Source organism: Carassius gibelio, chromosome B5 (genome assembly GCF_023724105.1).
Source record: "Carassius gibelio isolate Cgi1373 ecotype wild population from Czech Republic chromosome B5, carGib1.2-hapl.c, whole genome shotgun sequence".
Lineage (NCBI taxonomy): Eukaryota > Metazoa > Chordata > Actinopteri > Cypriniformes > Cyprinidae > Carassius > Carassius gibelio.
The window spans coordinates 34,263,051-34,280,205 of NC_068400.1; the positions used below are offsets into that span (position 1 = coordinate 34,263,051).

Sequence of the window (17,155 nt, forward strand, 5' to 3'; positions counted from 1 at the left end):
TTTCAATGTCAGAACAGCAAATTTCTTCTAAAGACAACGAGTTTGCAAGCATGATGTAAACACCATAAATTAAACATTCTCATAATCCAGTGCTCAGTTATGCTTCAGTAACTCACATTCATTTACTTCAATCACAGCCTTTTGAACTTTCGACGTCTCATTACATCTCACCTGGATTGTTGTAACTCTCTATATCATGATGCTTCAAAGACTCAAATTTCTGGTTTACAAGTAGTACTAAATGCAGCAGCTAGATTCCTGAAGGGATGTAAAAAAATGTCTCATGTTATGCCCCTTCTGGCTTCAGGTTCAGCATAGAATTGAATATAAAATCGTATTATTTATACTCCACCCCTACACTACTAATTGATGACTTAGGTCAAGACACAATTCCCAGAACGTTGCCAGGTTCCCAGAACCAGCTTGAAAACAAGGGGCAATAGAGCCTTTGATGAGTCTGGACCGGTTTTATACATTCTATGGGCTGGTTCCACTCTGTTAAATAATCTCCAGACCCAAATTAAAATGGCTTCCACTTTATGAGAGCTTTAATCCAGTCTCAAATTTCATTTGTTTGTCTCAGCTTTTAACATGTAGTTTTATCTCGTTTTATTGTCTCTAATTGTTTTTTTTGTTTTTGTTTCTTTTTTATGTGTATTTGTATTGTAATTATTGTACAGCACTTTGGTCGGCCTTTGGGCATTATTAAATGTGTTTTAGAAATACATGGAACATAGTAATCTGTAAGTCATGTTACAATTCCTGTTTTTCCCCAAATTTAGACCTCTTAAAATGATCATTAAGATTTTTCTTATTACATTTAACATGTTTAAGACTTTTTATGGCATTGCATTTGATATTACTGAATTTAAGTATTTAAGACGTGCAGGAACTCTGGAATAGTATGTAAATGTAGTTTGAATTACTGTTTACCGGCAATAAAGTTGATGATAATGAAGATGAAGGTGATTTTGTTAATGATTACATGAACATCATATCCTCATACACTCTGTCAGTTATACATCCCATTATCCTTATAGTCTGAAAAAAAATAATAATTATTGCCTGGTTACGTGCACCAATCTATGTCAAACTGATCCAATTAAATATCTAAGGTGACAGTATCAGATACTCCTATTTGATGGAGCAGAATAAACATTTGGAATGTAAAATGGCACTGTATGAAGACTAATGAGTTTATTGAAATGGTTTTAGTGTAATAAACACAATCATGTTTTGGTTAATCATATAAATCAGCATGCAAAAGTCAAATAGGCTTAAATTAGTAGCAGGAACACAAGTACAGCTGAGGTCTGCAATGTCACTACCCCAAATAATAACTCAGAGATTTGTAAGCATCAAATCATAGAAACCTTCACTGTCAAGACAAGAGCAAGGTTTTATCAATCTTGTTCGCTGTTTGACACATTCATCTGACAGTCATATAAGTTATATAGTTTTAATTATTTTGAATTTAAACTAAAAACATAAAAAAGACACCCATGCAGTGTTACTGGAGCCAATTTTAGAACAGTCAGAGTTCTAATAGTGCAGACACACAGGTTTAAAATGAAATCTAATCCATGAGTGTGCCTGTCTGTGGAATGTAAACTCATCAAGCACGGCAATAAAATGTGAAAGAAATACATACATGAGCAAATAGCAAATGCAATTGCAAATGATCTGTTATTCAGATTACAGCACACTGAATAAAGAAGTCAACAGAATATACACTGAATATGTGATAAATATATAAATCCTGTCACACTGATTTGTTAATGTCAATAAGAGTTTAATTGTAACAATAATAATAATAATAATAATAATAAAGCATAGCAAATAATTACACATTTTTAACCAACGATTCAAATACCCAATACTTGCAACTTATAAAAATCTATTTAATTGTCTGCTATAACTCATTGTTTGGTCTATATGTCTAGCATTTTAAGATTTATTTTTACTAAAAAGAATCTTATTTTATGTAGTCAAGCAATACACACCAAGATACATGAAAAATAAATGAAAAAGAATTACAAACTTATTTTGGTAGACACATAAGTGTTATATTAAACATAAGTTTTAGTCTTTTTGCTGTTTAAATTTGAAAAGTTTAACTTATTATGTAATATTGCATTATTAAGTGTTAAGTTCTGAGGTTAAATTATTTTAAGTTATTCTGAAGTTGTTTCTATTTTAGTTATAACCTAGTTTGGGTGTTACCAAATGGTCCATCTGATCATTTTCATAACAAATTTTGCCATATTTGGCATTAGCCAAATTTAACTCCTGCATTGCTTGCAGAGCATGTACAGTATAAAGAGCCGGAGCAGGACTGGAGACTGTTGCGTTCAGAAGTCCAGCCGCAGCTTGCTTGTGGTGAGAGAAAACTTTCATTTCATTTTCATGGTGTACACAGTTTAAAAAAAATGTATGGCATCTTATATATTAATAATCATCAACTATATGTAATTCAATTATAGTTCATATTTGTATTTTTTTTTTTTTTTATGAAAAAGAATGGCTTTAATTTAACATTGTACTTTGTATATTACAGTATTGCAGACTTTCATCAGAAGTGTGTGGAATTGTGGTAAGGTTAAGATGATATATTAAACTAAAGACATTTTATGGGGAAAAATAAACTAACTGAAAAGTGCATTAGTGCTCTGGCATAATACACTTGTTTTAGAATATATAATCAATATCCAGGCTTTACTGCAGGGTTTCCTTAAATCTGGCCTTAACAGTGAACTCTGGTTTGCAGAGTTTAATTTAAACCCTGATCAAACTGGAGAACCTGTTACCTTTCAGGAGTCTTTTATTAGGGTTGGAGTTAAAACTCTACACAAACTAATTTTACATTAATTATAAAATTACTGATCTAATACTGAATTTCTGTGACAATCTTTATATTCTTGAAGTGAGCTGCCACCATGAGTACGGACGCGGAGATGGCCATTTATGGCAAGGCTGCAATTTACCTCCGTAAGCCTGAGAAGGAGAGAATCGAGGCTCAGAACAAACCATTTGATGCCAAAGCTGCTTGCTATGTGGTTGATGATAAAGAGCTGTACGTCAAGGGAACGATCAAGAGCAGAGATGGTGGCAAAGTCACTGTCATTGTGAATGACACTAAAGAGGTGAAATTTCATCATTCCACAAAAACTTTTACTTACATAATCTTAAACTTTTTTATGATTGTTCTAATTTAATGGATCAAATTTATAGGAGAGAGTTGCAAAGGAGGATGATGTCCACCCAATGAATCCTCCAAAGTTTGACAAGATTGAGGACATGGCCATGATGACCCATCTCAATGAACCCTCTGTGCTGTATAACCTCAAAGAGCGTTATGCCGCATGGATGATCTACGTAAGTTCTGGAGCAAAGTAAAACAGCATTTAAATTCATTTTGTCAGTGTTGTTGCAATCTGACCACTTCTCTGCTCATTTCAGACTTACTCTGGGCTTTTTTGCGCTACTGTGAACCCCTACAAGTGGCTCCCAGTGTATGATGCAGAAGTGGTGGCTGCCTACAGAGGCAAGAAGCGTATGGAGGCCCCACCCCACATCTTCTCTGTCTCTGACAACGCCTATCAGGCCATGCTGACTGGTAAGATCTGATTTATGTGATCTGAATTATTTCTAAGTTGATTTTGGCATGACAGATTCACATTTATATATATTATTCACATAACAATGGCTGAAAAATTATTACCTTTTCATTTGCAGACAGAGAGAACCAGTCTGTCCTGATTACGTATGTATCTAGCCTAATCTACTGTTTGAGATGTTGAGAATGGTTATATTTTGCTCTGGTGGAACTTCTACATTACTTATCATCATTTCTCTTCTATTAAACCAGTGGAGAATCTGGTGCTGGAAAGACTGTGAACACCAAACGTGTCATCCAGTACTTTGCCACAGTTGCAGTTCATGGTGACAAGAAGAAAGAGAATGCCAGCAAAATGCAGGTATGAGATACAAAACTATGATAAATATATTACTCTGAAAGATATTAAAAATTAATACTGAATTACTCTAGTCTCACACAATATATGATACAGTATGTGAAATAAAAAATGTCTGCAAACAGTGATGACACATACAAGAGAAAATAACTGAAACCCCTTTAAACATCAAACAGGGCTCTCTTGAGGATCAGATCATTGCTGCTAACCCTCTGCTTGAGGCTTATGGTAATGCCAAGACTGTGAGAAATGACAACTCCTCTCGTTTTGTAAGTCAAGCTATTTTTATATTCAAACATAATTTAGAAATATTTAGCTTAGCTTTGTTGAGTATTTTTTGTTGTTGTTTTATTAATACAGTACAGCAACTCAAATGTTCATTTTATTTTAAACAGGGTAAATTCATCAGAATTCATTTCGGCACATCAGGAAAACTGGCTAGTGCTGATATTGAGACATGTAGGTGGACATGATCTTATTTATCCATCCTCCACATTTGTCTGTCATGCTTCAGATGATTGTGACACAAGTACATTCTCTCAACAGATCTGCTGGAGAAGTCTAGAGTGACGTTCCAGCTTTCAGATGAGAGAGGCTACCACATCTTCTACCAGATGATGACCAACCATAAGCCTGAGCTGATTGGTAGATGCACATATTTGTTTAATATTTACTATATTGTACAGATAATATTGTACAATTCTATGTAATAAATATTAATATAAATGTATTTTACAGAAATGACGCTCATCACCACCAACCCTTATGACTTCCCCATGTGCAGTCAGGGTCAGATCACAGTGGCAAGCATTGATGATAAAGAGGAGCTGGTTGCTACTGATGTGAGTCAATGCTGTTTTAAATAACAAACTCAATGTAAACATGGCTTATCATAGAGCTTGTTCTTTTCTGAATGAAATTTCCAGACTGCTATTGACATTCTGGGCTTCACTGCTGAGGAGAAGATGTGCATCTACAAGTTCACTGGAGCTGTGCTTCATCATGGTAACATGAAGTTCAAGCAGAAGCAGCGTGAGGAGCAGGCTGAGCCTGATGGCACAGAGGGTGAGACTAAATAGAACTAATGTGTCTGATTACATGCAGTGTTTGGATTGAGAGATCCACATTTCGTTATACGTAATTTTTGTTGTTGTTGTTGTTGCTACTTTTACATGGCAGAGGCTGACAAAATCTCCTACCTTCTGGGTTTGAACTCTGCTGATATGCTGAAGGCTTTGTGCTATCCCAGAGTAAAAGTTGGAAACGAGTTTGTGACCAAAGGCCAAACAGTGCCACAGGTGTGTGTAGATATATATGTAATAACATATCTCCATCATGTCATTTGTGTTCATCTTGAAAATCATGATTGAATATAGCAAATCAAAAAGTTTTTAATAAAAATTCACTCTATTCTTACAGGTTTACAACTCTGTTAGCGCCTTGTGCAAATCTATCTATGAGAGGATGTTCTTGTGGATGGTCGTTCGTATCAACCAGATGTTGGACACAAAACAGCAAAGAAATTTCTTCATTGGTGTGCTGGATATCGCTGGCTTTGAGATTTTTGATGTAAGAATGTTTTATGTTTATCTGTCTTTATGGAAAATAGAGTCACATTCAGCTGCCAGTAAATGATCCTGTCTCTTTCTCCAGTTCAACAGCATGGAACAGCTGTGCATCAACTTCACCAACGAGAAACTGCAACAGTTTTTCAACCACCACATGTTTGTGCTGGAACAAGAGGAGTACAAGAAGGAGGGCATTGTTTGGGAATTCATTGACTTTGGCATGGACTTGGCTGCTTGCATTGAGCTCATTGAGAAGGTTTTTACTGGTTTATGAACTTATTAATTTCCATTTTCCATTTTCAAAAGTATACATTTTTAATAATAAACAACATTCTTTTATAAACAGCCCATGGGTATCTTCTCCATTCTTGAAGAGGAGTGCATGTTCCCCAAGGCTTCAGACACTTCCTTCAAGAACAAGCTGTATGATCAGCATCTTGGCAAGTGCAATGCTTTCCAGAAACCAAAGCCTGCCAAAGGCAAGGCTGAGGCCCACTTCTCCCTGGTCCACTACGCTGGAACTGTGGACTACAACATTTCTGGCTGGTTGGACAAGAACAAGGATCCACTGAACGAGTCTGTTGTGCAACTTTACCAGAAGTCTTCTGTCAAACTGCTGGCTACTCTCTACCCACCTGTTGTTGAGGGTAATGAAACATTTAAGTGTTAATTAAACTGTGCTAATTTAATTAACCAAACACTGATTTAATTTTGCACTTTCTTCTGGTTATTACATTATGTGTCTTCCTTTGTCTCTTTATCTGCATAGAGACTGGTGGTGGAAAGAAGGGAGGCAAGAAGAAGGGTGGTTCCATGCAGACTGTGTCTTCACAGTTTAGAGTACGTCTTTGTTTGAAACCAAATTTGAATAATGATGCAGTGAAAGCAATGACTGTACATCAGCTTGCTTGACTCTACATCAGAGAAATTATATATCAACAAGTCAGTCAATGTGACTAAGAAAGCTGTAACTTTTGGTGATTACACAGGAGAACTTGGGCAAGCTCATGACCAACTTGAGGAGCACTCACCCTCACTTTGTGCGCTGTCTGATTCCCAATGAGTCCAAGATCCCAGGTAAAGTATCAAAGGGATTACTGATATCTGTCATTTACACAGTAATAATACTTTTATTAATTTACCAAGCTCATGATCTAAACTGTCCTTTATAGGTCTCATGGAGAACCACCTGGTTATCCACCAGCTGAGGTGTAACGGTGTGCTGGAGGGCATCAGAATCTGCAGAAAGGGCTTCCCCAGCAGAATCCTCTATGGTGACTTCAAGCAGAGGTAGCAGGGACCACATGAAAAAAACATTTACTGTATGAGGCTCTTAATTGGAGGATATGAAACATTTTGATTAACCTTCAACAGATACAAGGTGCTGAATGCCAGTGTAATCCCAGAGGGACAGTTTATTGACAACAAGAAAGCTTCTGAGAAACTCCTGGGATCCATCGACGTTGATCACGACCAGTACAGATTTGGACACACAAAGGTTCATATTTTACTTTACAGCTTTTAAAAAATTTAATGATTTATTGTATAAGATTTTTCTGTTATAATCACTGTCATTTATTGTATATTAAGGTGTTCTTCAAAGCTGGTCTTCTGGGTACTCTTGAAGAGATGCGTGATGAGAAACTGGCTGCTCTGGTCACAATGACTCAGGCTCTTTGCCGTGGTTATCTGATGAGGAAAGAGTTTGTGAAGATGATGGAGAGGAGGTGAGGAATGTCATGAAAGGAACAAAACCTCTGATTCTCATATTTATCTATTTCAGTTAGTATAAACCTTTTATCAGTGGAAATATTTATTGCAATGTTTCTTTCCACACATTACTTCAGAATGTCAATGAATAATCAATAAGATTTGTTCCTCTCTATGGCAAAAAAGTATTTTGGAAAATATTTAAGATTTACTTATATTTACAACAACCATGTTTTTATTATTTTGTGTTAATACAGATTTCAGGGAAAAAACACGTATTGTTACTTATATTCTGAATTACACATTGCATTGTGTTGTGATTTAGGGTTAAAGGAAATATCTGAAAACTAAACGTATAATATCTTGACAGAAAAGTACCTTTTCTGTTTTTATACATATTTTTTACTTACATTTTTTGATACATGTAAGACATGTAGGAAGTATTGTGTAGACACGTATAAAAATAAGTGCATTCATCAGTTACTAATTATCTAAATGATTTAATCAGGGAGGCAATTTACACCATCCAATACAACGTCCGCTCTTTCATGAACGTCAAACACTGGCCATGGATGAAGGTTTACTACAAGATTAAGCCTCTGCTGAAGAGTGCTGAGACTGAGAAGGAGCTGGCAACCATGAAAGAGGACTTTACAAAATGCAAAGAAGATCTTGCCAAGGCTGAAGCCAAAAAGAAGGAGCTTGAAGAGAAGATGGTGTCACTGCTGCAGGAGAAAAATGATCTGCAGCTGCAAGTAGCATCTGTGAGTTTTACCTATGTGAATTAACTGAAATGTATCTCCATTAAAATGTAACAAAGGGGTTTTCAAAGAGATAACAATCTATTTTCCTAACAGGAATCTGAGAATCTGTCAGATGCTGAGGAGAGGTGTGAAGGTCTGATCAAGAACAAAATCCAGCTTGAAGCTAAACTCAAAGAGACAACTGAGAGACTGGAAGATGAGGAAGAAATCAATGCTGAACTGACAGCCAAGAAGAGGAAGCTGGAGGATGAGTGCTCTGAGCTGAAGAAAGACATTGATGACCTGGAGCTCACCTTGGCAAAAGTGGAAAAGGAGAAACATGCCACTGAGAACAAGGTTGGAGATTTTGTTGTTTTGATTAATAGTTTTATATTATGATATGGTATATTAAATGAGCTCATTTGGGGGAAAAAAAACAGGTCAAAAACTTGACTGAGGAAATGGCAGCTCAGGACGAGAGCATTGGCAAACTTACGAAGGAGAAGAAAGCCCTCCAAGAGGCACATCAGCAGACCCTGGATGATCTCCAGGCAGAAGAGGACAAAGTCAACACCCTGACCAAATCCAAGACAAAGCTTGAGCAGCAAGTTGATGATGTGAGTCGTAATAATTAGGTTATACTTTGAATATACCATTTTTTATTTTTCATACCATGAGTAGAAGTAGTGACTAAATGTTAAATACATTAAATTCATAAGGTGTATAAGTTGTCACATGTTAAAATGAATCAAATAATAATGGTGCTAATAATTAATCCATTTAATTAACACAATACCAACATCAAACTGTTTAGCTGGAAGGTTCCCTTGAACAAGAGAAGAAGCTCCGCATGGACCTTGAGAGAGCAAAGAGAAAGCTTGAAGGAGACCTGAAATTAGCCCAAGAGTCCATCATGGACCTCGAGAATGACAAGCAACAATCTGATGAGAAGCTGAAGAAGTAGGAAGTTTTTGTAAACTCTTTCAAAAATAACGGTTATCATTTATTTCAAATCATTCATTATTCCCCTTTTACACACAGAAAAGACTTTGAAACAAGCCAGCTGCTCAGCAAGATTGAAGATGAACAATCTCTGGGTGCTCAACTCCAGAAGAAGATCAAGGAGCTTCAGGTATTTTTTTTTTTCTTTTTGCTGTTAAAGGCAATGGTAAAATAAAGGCTAATAAGGTTTTATTAATACCACTGTAGGCTCGCATTGAGGAACTGGAGGAAGAGATTGAGGCTGAGCGTGCTGCTCGTGCCAAGGTTGAGAAGCAGAGAGCTGATCTCTCCAGGGAACTTGAGGAGATCAGTGAGAGGCTTGAGGAGGCTGGAGGAGCCACTGCTGCTCAGATCGAGATGAATAAGAAGCGTGAAGCTGAATTCCAGAAGCTGCGTCGTGATCTTGAAGAGTCCACCCTCCAACATGAAGCTACGGCTGCTGCCCTCCGTAAGAAGCAGGCAGACAGTGTGGCCGAGCTGGGAGAGCAAATCGACAACCTCCAGCGTGTCAAGCAGAAGCTTGAGAAAGAGAAGAGTGAATTCAAAATGGAGATCGATGATCTCTCCAGCAACATGGAGGCTGTTGCCAAAGCAAAGGTTTGACAATTGATTCTTAAATCTTTTTAAGGAAATGTAACAAATATGGTTAAGATTCTTAAGAAACAAATGATTTTGTGGTTTACAGGCCAATCTTGAGAAGATTTGCCGCACCCTTGAGGACCAACTAAGTGAAATAAAGTCCAAGAATGACGAAAACCTTCGGCAGTTAAATGACCTCAGTGCTCAAAGAGCAAGACTTCAAACTGAAAATGGTAACAATGCAAAAAAAATCTTAAAATTGCATATAAAAAAAACATTCACTACCAAAATGCCTTAATATACATCTAAATGATGTTTTATTAACAAGATTCGGAAGGAGCCCATCAGATACTTAGCCTAATCAACACAGGTGGACCATAATCAAGTAATCAATCCCATAGTATAAATATCGCTGACTTACCTTTATCTATTGACGGTTTATCAACATCCGCTGATAAACCGTCCAAATAAAAAATTATTTTTTCCATTCATTAACATAGATATATAACATTATCTCCAACACTCTTATATCTTACCAGTCATTTTGTAAATGTAAATCTCTAAAGGTGAGTTTGGCCGTCAACTGGAGGAGAAAGAAGCTCTGGTTTCTCAGCTCACCAGAGGCAAACAAGCTTTCACTCAGCAAATTGAGGAGCTTAAGAGGCAGATTGAAGAGGAGATTAAGGTAAGTGCATCAACACAAACACATAATTTCCACTTACTATGCAACAAAGATAATATTATGTGACTTTGTCTCCTAGGCTAAGAATGCACTGGCCCATGCTGTGCAATCAGCCCGTCATGACTGCGACCTGCTCCGTGAGCAGTTTGAGGAAGAGCAGGAGGCAAAGGCTGAGCTGCAGAGGGGAATGTCAAAGGCCAACAGTGAAGTTGCACAGTGGAGAACCAAATATGAAACTGACGCCATCCAGCGCACTGAGGAGCTTGAAGAGTCCAAGTATGAACATCACAAGAGCTGATGACTATGTGTTCATATGGAAAAGTCTTTCATTTTAAAACTGGTGTTTACAAATGCATTGTAGGAAGAAGTTGGCTCAGCGTCTGCAAGATGCAGAAGAACAAATTGAGGCTGTGAACTCCAAATGTGCATCTCTGGAGAAGACCAAACAGAGACTCCAGGGTGAAGTGGAGGACCTCATGATTGATGTGGAGAGAGCCAATTCTTTGGCTGCCAACCTTGACAAGAAGCAGAGGAACTTTGACAAGGTTAAAAGCAAAACAAAAAAAGTCATACTTTAATAAGATATTGTTTCCAAAAAAGTTGTGTGGGCGTTATTTCAGCATGCTATAAGTTGAACATATCTGATCTTAATATGAATAAATACCTCCATTGAAGGTCCTGGCAGAATGGAAGCAGAAATATGAAGAAGGTCAGGCAGAGCTGGAAGGTGCCCAGAAAGAGGCTCGTTCACTCAGCACTGAGCTGTTCAAGATGAAAAACTCCTATGAGGAGTCTTTGGATCAGCTGGAGACCCTCAAAAGAGAGAACAAGAATCTGCAGCGTAAGACTGAAACATTAAAAAGTAAATATATATGATAAATGAATGCCAATATATATAGATTATATTTTTCCTTTCTACAGAGGAGATTTCAGACCTGACAGAGCAGCTGGGTGATACTGGTAAGAGCATCCATGAGCTGGAAAAGGCCAAGAAGGCAGTGGAGACTGAAAAGGCAGAGATTCAGACCGCCCTGGAGGAGGCTGAAGTGAGTATCTGGAGTTATATATGTAATTCTGGCAGGGAACCATAATACTGTGTTATTAATGCATATTTTTGTGGTGTAAATATGTAAATATTTATAAAAAATTAAAAAACAAATTTTTCATAGGGCACCCTGGAGCATGAGGAGTCCAAGATTCTTCGTGTCCAGCTTGAGCTTAACCAGGTCAAGGGGGAGATAGACAGGAAGCTTGCAGAGAAGGATGAGGAGATGGAGCAGATCAAGAGGAACAGCCAGAGAGTCATTGAATCCATGCAGAGCACTCTGGACTCTGAGGTCAGGAGCAGGAATGATGCCCTGAGAATCAAGAAGAAGATGGAGGGAGACCTTAATGAGATGGAGATTCAGCTGAGCCATGCCAATCGCCAGGCTTCTGAGGCCCAGAAACAGCTCAGGAACATTCAGGGACAACTCAAGGTATATGCCTTCTCTGTGGTTTATCGGTTCATTCATGTTGGTATAATCAAAGCTATGTTAAGTAAGGGTAAACAGAAAGCACATCAAAAGCTTACTGTAATGTTATTGTTATGTTCAGGATGCCCAGCTGCACCTTGACGATGCTGTGAGAGGACAGGAAGACATGAAGGAGCAGGTGGCAATGGTGGAGCGCAGAAACACTCTGATGCAAGCTGAGATTGAGGAGCTGAGAGCTGCTCTGGAGCAGACAGAGAGAGGCCGCAAAGTGGCTGAACAAGAGCTGGTGGACGCCAGTGAGCGTGTTGGGCTGCTGCACTCTCAGGTAACAGCATAATGTATTTTACAAAGAAATTAATTCTACAATGAAAATAAGGAAATTGAGAGCCTTATTTAAAATGTTCATACTGTTGCTTTCCATGTTATAGAACACAAGTCTCCTGAACACCAAGAAGAAGCTTGAGACTGACCTTGTTCAGATCCAGAGTGAAGTTGATGACACTGTACAGGAAGCCAGAAACGCAGAGGAGAAGGCCAAGAAGGCCATCACTGATGTGAGAAACAGTAGCTGCCTAATGATTAACAAAACACTTGTATGCTTAAAAATGCAAACTAATATTTATCTATATCACTGCAAAAGGCTGCAATGATGGCAGAGGAACTCAAGAAGGAGCAGGACACCAGTTCTCACCTTGAGAGGATGAAGAAGAATCTGGAGGTGACAGTGAAGGACCTGCAGCACCGTCTGGATGAGGCTGAAAATCTGGCCATGAAGGGAGGAAAGAAACAACTCCAGAAACTGGAGTCCAGAGTAAGACTGCCTTTATTCTGATGTCCTCCTTTATCCTGATATTTATAGTGTTGATGTGGACATTATCCAGTGTCTAAACATGTCTAAACATTAAGGTCCGTGAGCTTGAGGCTGAAGTTGAAGCAGAGCAGAGACGTGGAGCTGATGCTGTTAAAGGTGTCCGCAAATATGAGAGAAGAGTCAAGGAGCTCACCTACCAGGTACATATATAAAAAACTTCAGGACACATTAATCTGAATATGTTTTAATCTGAGGAACATGTATTATCTGCAGACTGAGGAGGATAAGAAGAACCTCAACAGACTGCAGGATCTGGTTGACAAGCTTCAGCTGAAGGTCAAGGCTTACAAGAGGCAGTCTGAAGAAGCTGTGAGTACCTCTTTTAAGATCTAGAAGCACCTTCTAAACATATTAGATCTTCTGCTGCTGATATAATTGTGTGTGGATTTGCAGGAGGAACAAGCCAATACTCACCTTTCCAAGTTGAGGAAGGCGCAGCATGAGTTGGAGGAGGCTGAGGAGCGTGCAGACATCGCTGAGTCTCAGGTCAACAAGCTCAGAGCCAAGAGCCGTGATGCTGGAAAGGTAATTTATTTTTCTGATGCATATTTGTTCAAGCGTAACTACCTCATGTATTCTCTTTTATACTAATCATGTATGTGCTCTCTCTCTCTCTTTTTTCAAGGGCAAAGAGGCAGCTGAGTGAAATCCTTCACATATTGTGCCACCGGCTCCCATTTGTATATGAAAATGTGAAATTGTTCAATAAAGCATTTTCTTATGCTTATTAAGTTTAGTGTATTTTCATATTTGTTTCATTCAATTAGATTACAGTATAAATGCTTCGTCTAAAGCTTTTAGTGACAGGTCAAATATGAGTATTGAACCAATATAAAAAAACTGATTTTGCTAACCTATTAATTACTACAAATCATCTACCACTTATTAAATATTTAAGTGAATACTCTCATTACACAACTGGCATTTTAAATTAGGAAAATTGTGGGAAAACATTAAAATTGAATAAACAGGTAATATATGTAATTTCTTAGCACTGATCTGCACAGTTTAATATCATTTTCTGTTCAATTAGATTTAAAAATTTTCTAAACCACCCCCACTAACATATATAACTCATCTCACATCTATAAGTAATTACTTATACTTACCAATAAACAAATGTAACTCACTGATACAGTAAACAAGAATAGACTTTAACTTGTAAACTTTGTAAGCACACAGATTTGGACTGATAGAGAATGTGCAATATATTGCTTCTCAAGTCTTCTCACTTTGCTATGGTTTAACTTTTTTTTCCCCAGCCTTGAAATGGGGGAGTTATAATATTTTAGGCCAAATCTTAATATTTTGTGATCTTTTTTACATTTATAAATAGTTCATTCAACAGAGAAAATCTGAAAAAAAAAAAAATATAGCTGTGTGAACTAGCAGTTTAATTATACCTTATATGACCTAACCTTTTTAAATGAGCCAACCGATCTCATTCATCTGCATGCATTTTTAATTTACTTCAGTCTCTTGAGGGGTGTGTTTTCTTTTCTTATTTCAAAGACTATAGAACAATCAAACAGCATTTGATAGCAGGCTCTAAAGGAGCATCTATTGCATGGACCAACTGATGAAAAATTAAACCTTAAAACTAGACAATTCAGGCAGTTCAACACCGTCCAAACACGTTCCTCTATGAGACGTGCTGTCAGGTTGACAGAGTCTAACTCCATACCAAAAAAAGAGATCATCTGCACTGGAGAGAGTCTGCTATTTCCAGTTGACCCGAAGTCCCAAATGGCTGAGGTGTCTGAGCGCCATGTCCCTGTGCTCACACAACTGATCCTGCACCTGAACCAGGATGAGCCAATCATCAAGATTAGGGCTGGGATAAAGTATTATTTTTTAAATGATTAATCTAGCGATTATTTTTTCGATGCATTGATTAATCTAACGATTCATTTTTTCAGACCGATTCGATTTCGATTATCTCCCCATTAATTGACTACTAACAATTTATACATGTTGATTTACATATCTGAATGAAAAAAAACATGAATTCCTTAACATTGCAATATATGCTTTATTGCTATTAAAATTACAAAATAAAAGACTGACTAAGAATGCATAACTTTGCACTTGTATAGAGATAGCATTCAATAAAACCTTGAAGCCTTGAAAACACATAGCTTACTGAAACAAGCTTACTGAACACATAGGGCCTAGCTTACTGAAAAAAGTTCTTCTTTCAGATGAAAATAACAACAACTTGATGTCTAGCATTCAATAAAAAAGGTCACCCAAAATAATTGTTTAGAGCAATTGAAAGAATACAGTACCAATGTAAACTTGAGGGCTTTAAGCTAATACAGAGAGTGCTTTTCCAAAAAAAAAAAAAAAAAAAAAAAAATTAACAGTGGGAGCCAACCTGTCATGGAGGAAAAAAATAATCTCTGAATGCTCCACGTGAAACTTTGGCATTCCGCCTTTTTTCTATCTTGTCCAATGATTTTGGTTAATATGCACGAGGGAGAGAGAGAGAGAGAGAGAGACATCATCGATGACCTCGACGCGTTGTCCCAGCCCTAATCAAGATAGTTGAGAATGTGATCAGTGTTCTCTCATTGGAACATGGGCCACCTCTGCAACCTTCGTAAAGACGCGGCGCAACAGGGGCAGCCCGAAGGGAAGGACATTGTACTGACATGCCCATCCCTTGTTTGCAAAGTGGAGAAACGAACTGTGTCGAGGGTGAATCGACACATGAAAGTATGCGCCCTTCAAGTCGATTACTGCAAACCATATGCATTTGAAAATGCATCTCTGCATCAACATTTTGAACAGCTTGTGAAGGATCCGATTCAAAACTCAAAGGTCCAAGATTTTTTGTAACCCAATGCCTTTCTTAGGTACAATGAAGTAATATCGGCTGGAGGGGCCGGCTCTATCACCTCCTTTGCAGGACTTTGATTTCTGCCCGTAAGACAGGAGAATCACTGGTCAGCATGGAGGTGAACTGGATGCCCCTGGACTTGGGAAACGCAGGGTGAACTGAATCACATAGCCGAGTCTGACAGTCTGAATGAGCCAGTGAGACAGGCTGGGAAACACTAGCCAGGCTTCCAGAAACTATACAAGTGGGACCAAAGAAACCACAGATGTACCCACGGTAGGGCAGCATGGTGGAGTGCAGGGACCTGAGTTGAAAGGCATAGCGTCCCGAGGTAGGTTCAGGGTGTGCAGTGCAACACATATTTGGCTCCACGGTTGAGCAGAGTGCACGGGTGAATGCTCCTCAAACCGGGCCCTGCTGCCCACTGGTGATAGTAGAGGGGGATGAGGCTGTCCAGGCATAGCATGAAAGTACAACTTGAATGGAGGTCCTTCTGTGTCCAAAGTTTATCAAAAGAATATAGGGAAAATGTTTTCACACTGACAGCTGTCATTGTAAGACAGTTAGCAACTTTGTTTATCTGAGCAACAGTAACTAAGGGGTGGAAAGTTTAAAGATAGGTCAATTGCTGAGCCGATTGCTGTAATTTTGTAACACGAGGAAGGTGAAATAGTCATTTTGCAAATCCCAGTTCAGCCCTAAATGTAGTAGCCCTTTATTGTCACTAGTCACAAGTACCCGCGAAATTAGCCATCAACCTGTCCATACATACATACATACAATATGACAGTGGGGTAGACAGGACAGGAAGACAGGGTATTTGAGGAAGAAATAAGTACAGCATAACATTAGGTAAGTGAGGAGAAAAAAACTAACACCCAGACTATGCTCCTTATGGGAGCACAGTATGAGAACAGGAAAAACACCTCTGCACAAAAAGCACATAATCAATACACCATAGACACACGACTTTGCAACTGGGTACGGAACTTGGGGTGGTTGAGGTAATCCAGTGCAGGCAAACAGCCATCCGGTCCCAGCAGCTTGAAAGCGCTAGTCACAGACCCGCCTGCCAGACTGGTGGAACAAAGCGGCGAAGGCGGGGCATGGGGGTTGGGAGGGTGAATGCATATCTGTATATGTGTAAGAGTTTGTGTATTTGTAGGCCTGGAGAGTTGAGATTCTCTCTAGATGCCTCAGTCCGCAGATTTTACAGCGTCACAGCAAGTTGCCATGTCAACAATCAGCAGGTGTCTGTGGGAGAGGGTGGAGGAATGCAAGAGAAGTCAAGCTGCCCTGCTCGCCTGGGAGATTTTTGTCATCCAGCCAAGGCTGGTAAAGAAAGCCAAAAGAAGATAAGATACCAGTTGTTTGGTCTAGTAGCCGCATTACTTTTCACGGTCACTAAGATTTTTCATTGTCCATTGGTCTCCAAATTCTCCAATTTCTTTTCCAAATCTGTGAGCTTCTTCATGATGTTATCCATATTGCGGTTAATAGTCTCAGTCTCAATGCTGACCGCTCTGCCCACTACTTCAATCATGACGGGCAGCCTTGTGAGGCTTTGGACGGCTGTTCCCGTCTTCTTAATTTTCCGATAACCCAGGGCAAAGCCTAATCCAATCAGCAGAAGACCTGTTATCATGGTTCCGAATAGGTAGATGTCTTCAATGTCCTCCACGGAAAGAGTCGCCAGACACACGACCCGC

The 17,155-nt window shown here is 38.6% G+C and overlaps 1 protein-coding gene across 1 annotated transcript; it reads left to right on the forward strand.

Moving 5' to 3' along the window:
• Positions 1-2,303: 2,303 nt before the first annotated feature.
• Positions 2,304-13,335, forward strand: LOC127958395 (myosin heavy chain, fast skeletal muscle-like). The gene is made up of 41 exons (XM_052557259.1): positions 2,304-2,379; positions 2,558-2,593; positions 2,925-3,143; positions 3,232-3,375; positions 3,460-3,616; positions 3,736-3,763; positions 3,869-3,977; positions 4,151-4,243; positions 4,370-4,433; positions 4,521-4,619; positions 4,713-4,816; positions 4,901-5,039; positions 5,154-5,272; positions 5,394-5,543; positions 5,628-5,798; positions 5,889-6,189; positions 6,312-6,382; positions 6,532-6,619; positions 6,715-6,832; positions 6,917-7,040; positions 7,133-7,269; positions 7,761-8,016; positions 8,110-8,352; positions 8,436-8,612; positions 8,810-8,955; positions 9,037-9,127; positions 9,205-9,594; positions 9,683-9,809; positions 10,143-10,261; positions 10,338-10,534; positions 10,620-10,803; positions 10,934-11,099; positions 11,180-11,304; positions 11,428-11,736; positions 11,855-12,058; positions 12,162-12,287; positions 12,374-12,544; positions 12,640-12,744; positions 12,818-12,913; positions 12,998-13,129; positions 13,230-13,335. The coding sequence occupies exons 3-41, from the start codon at positions 2,937-2,939 to the stop codon at positions 13,248-13,250; spliced, it is 5,808 nt and encodes a 1,935-aa protein (XP_052413219.1). The 5' UTR covers positions 2,304-2,379; positions 2,558-2,593; positions 2,925-2,936; the 3' UTR covers positions 13,251-13,335.
• Positions 13,336-17,155: the final 3,820 nt, after the last annotated feature.

Coding starts and splice junctions, on each gene's coding strand:
- LOC127958395 (XM_052557259.1), top strand. CDS start 2,937: ATGAGTACGGACGCGGAGATGGCCATTTATGGCAAGGCTGCAATTTAC. Junction 5,040..5,153: donor TGAGCCTGATGGCACAGAGG/GTGAGACTAAAT, acceptor TTTACATGGCAG/AGGCTGACAAAATCTCCTAC. Junction 7,041..7,132: donor ACAGATTTGGACACACAAAG/GTTCATATTTTA, acceptor TTGTATATTAAG/GTGTTCTTCAAAGCTGGTCT.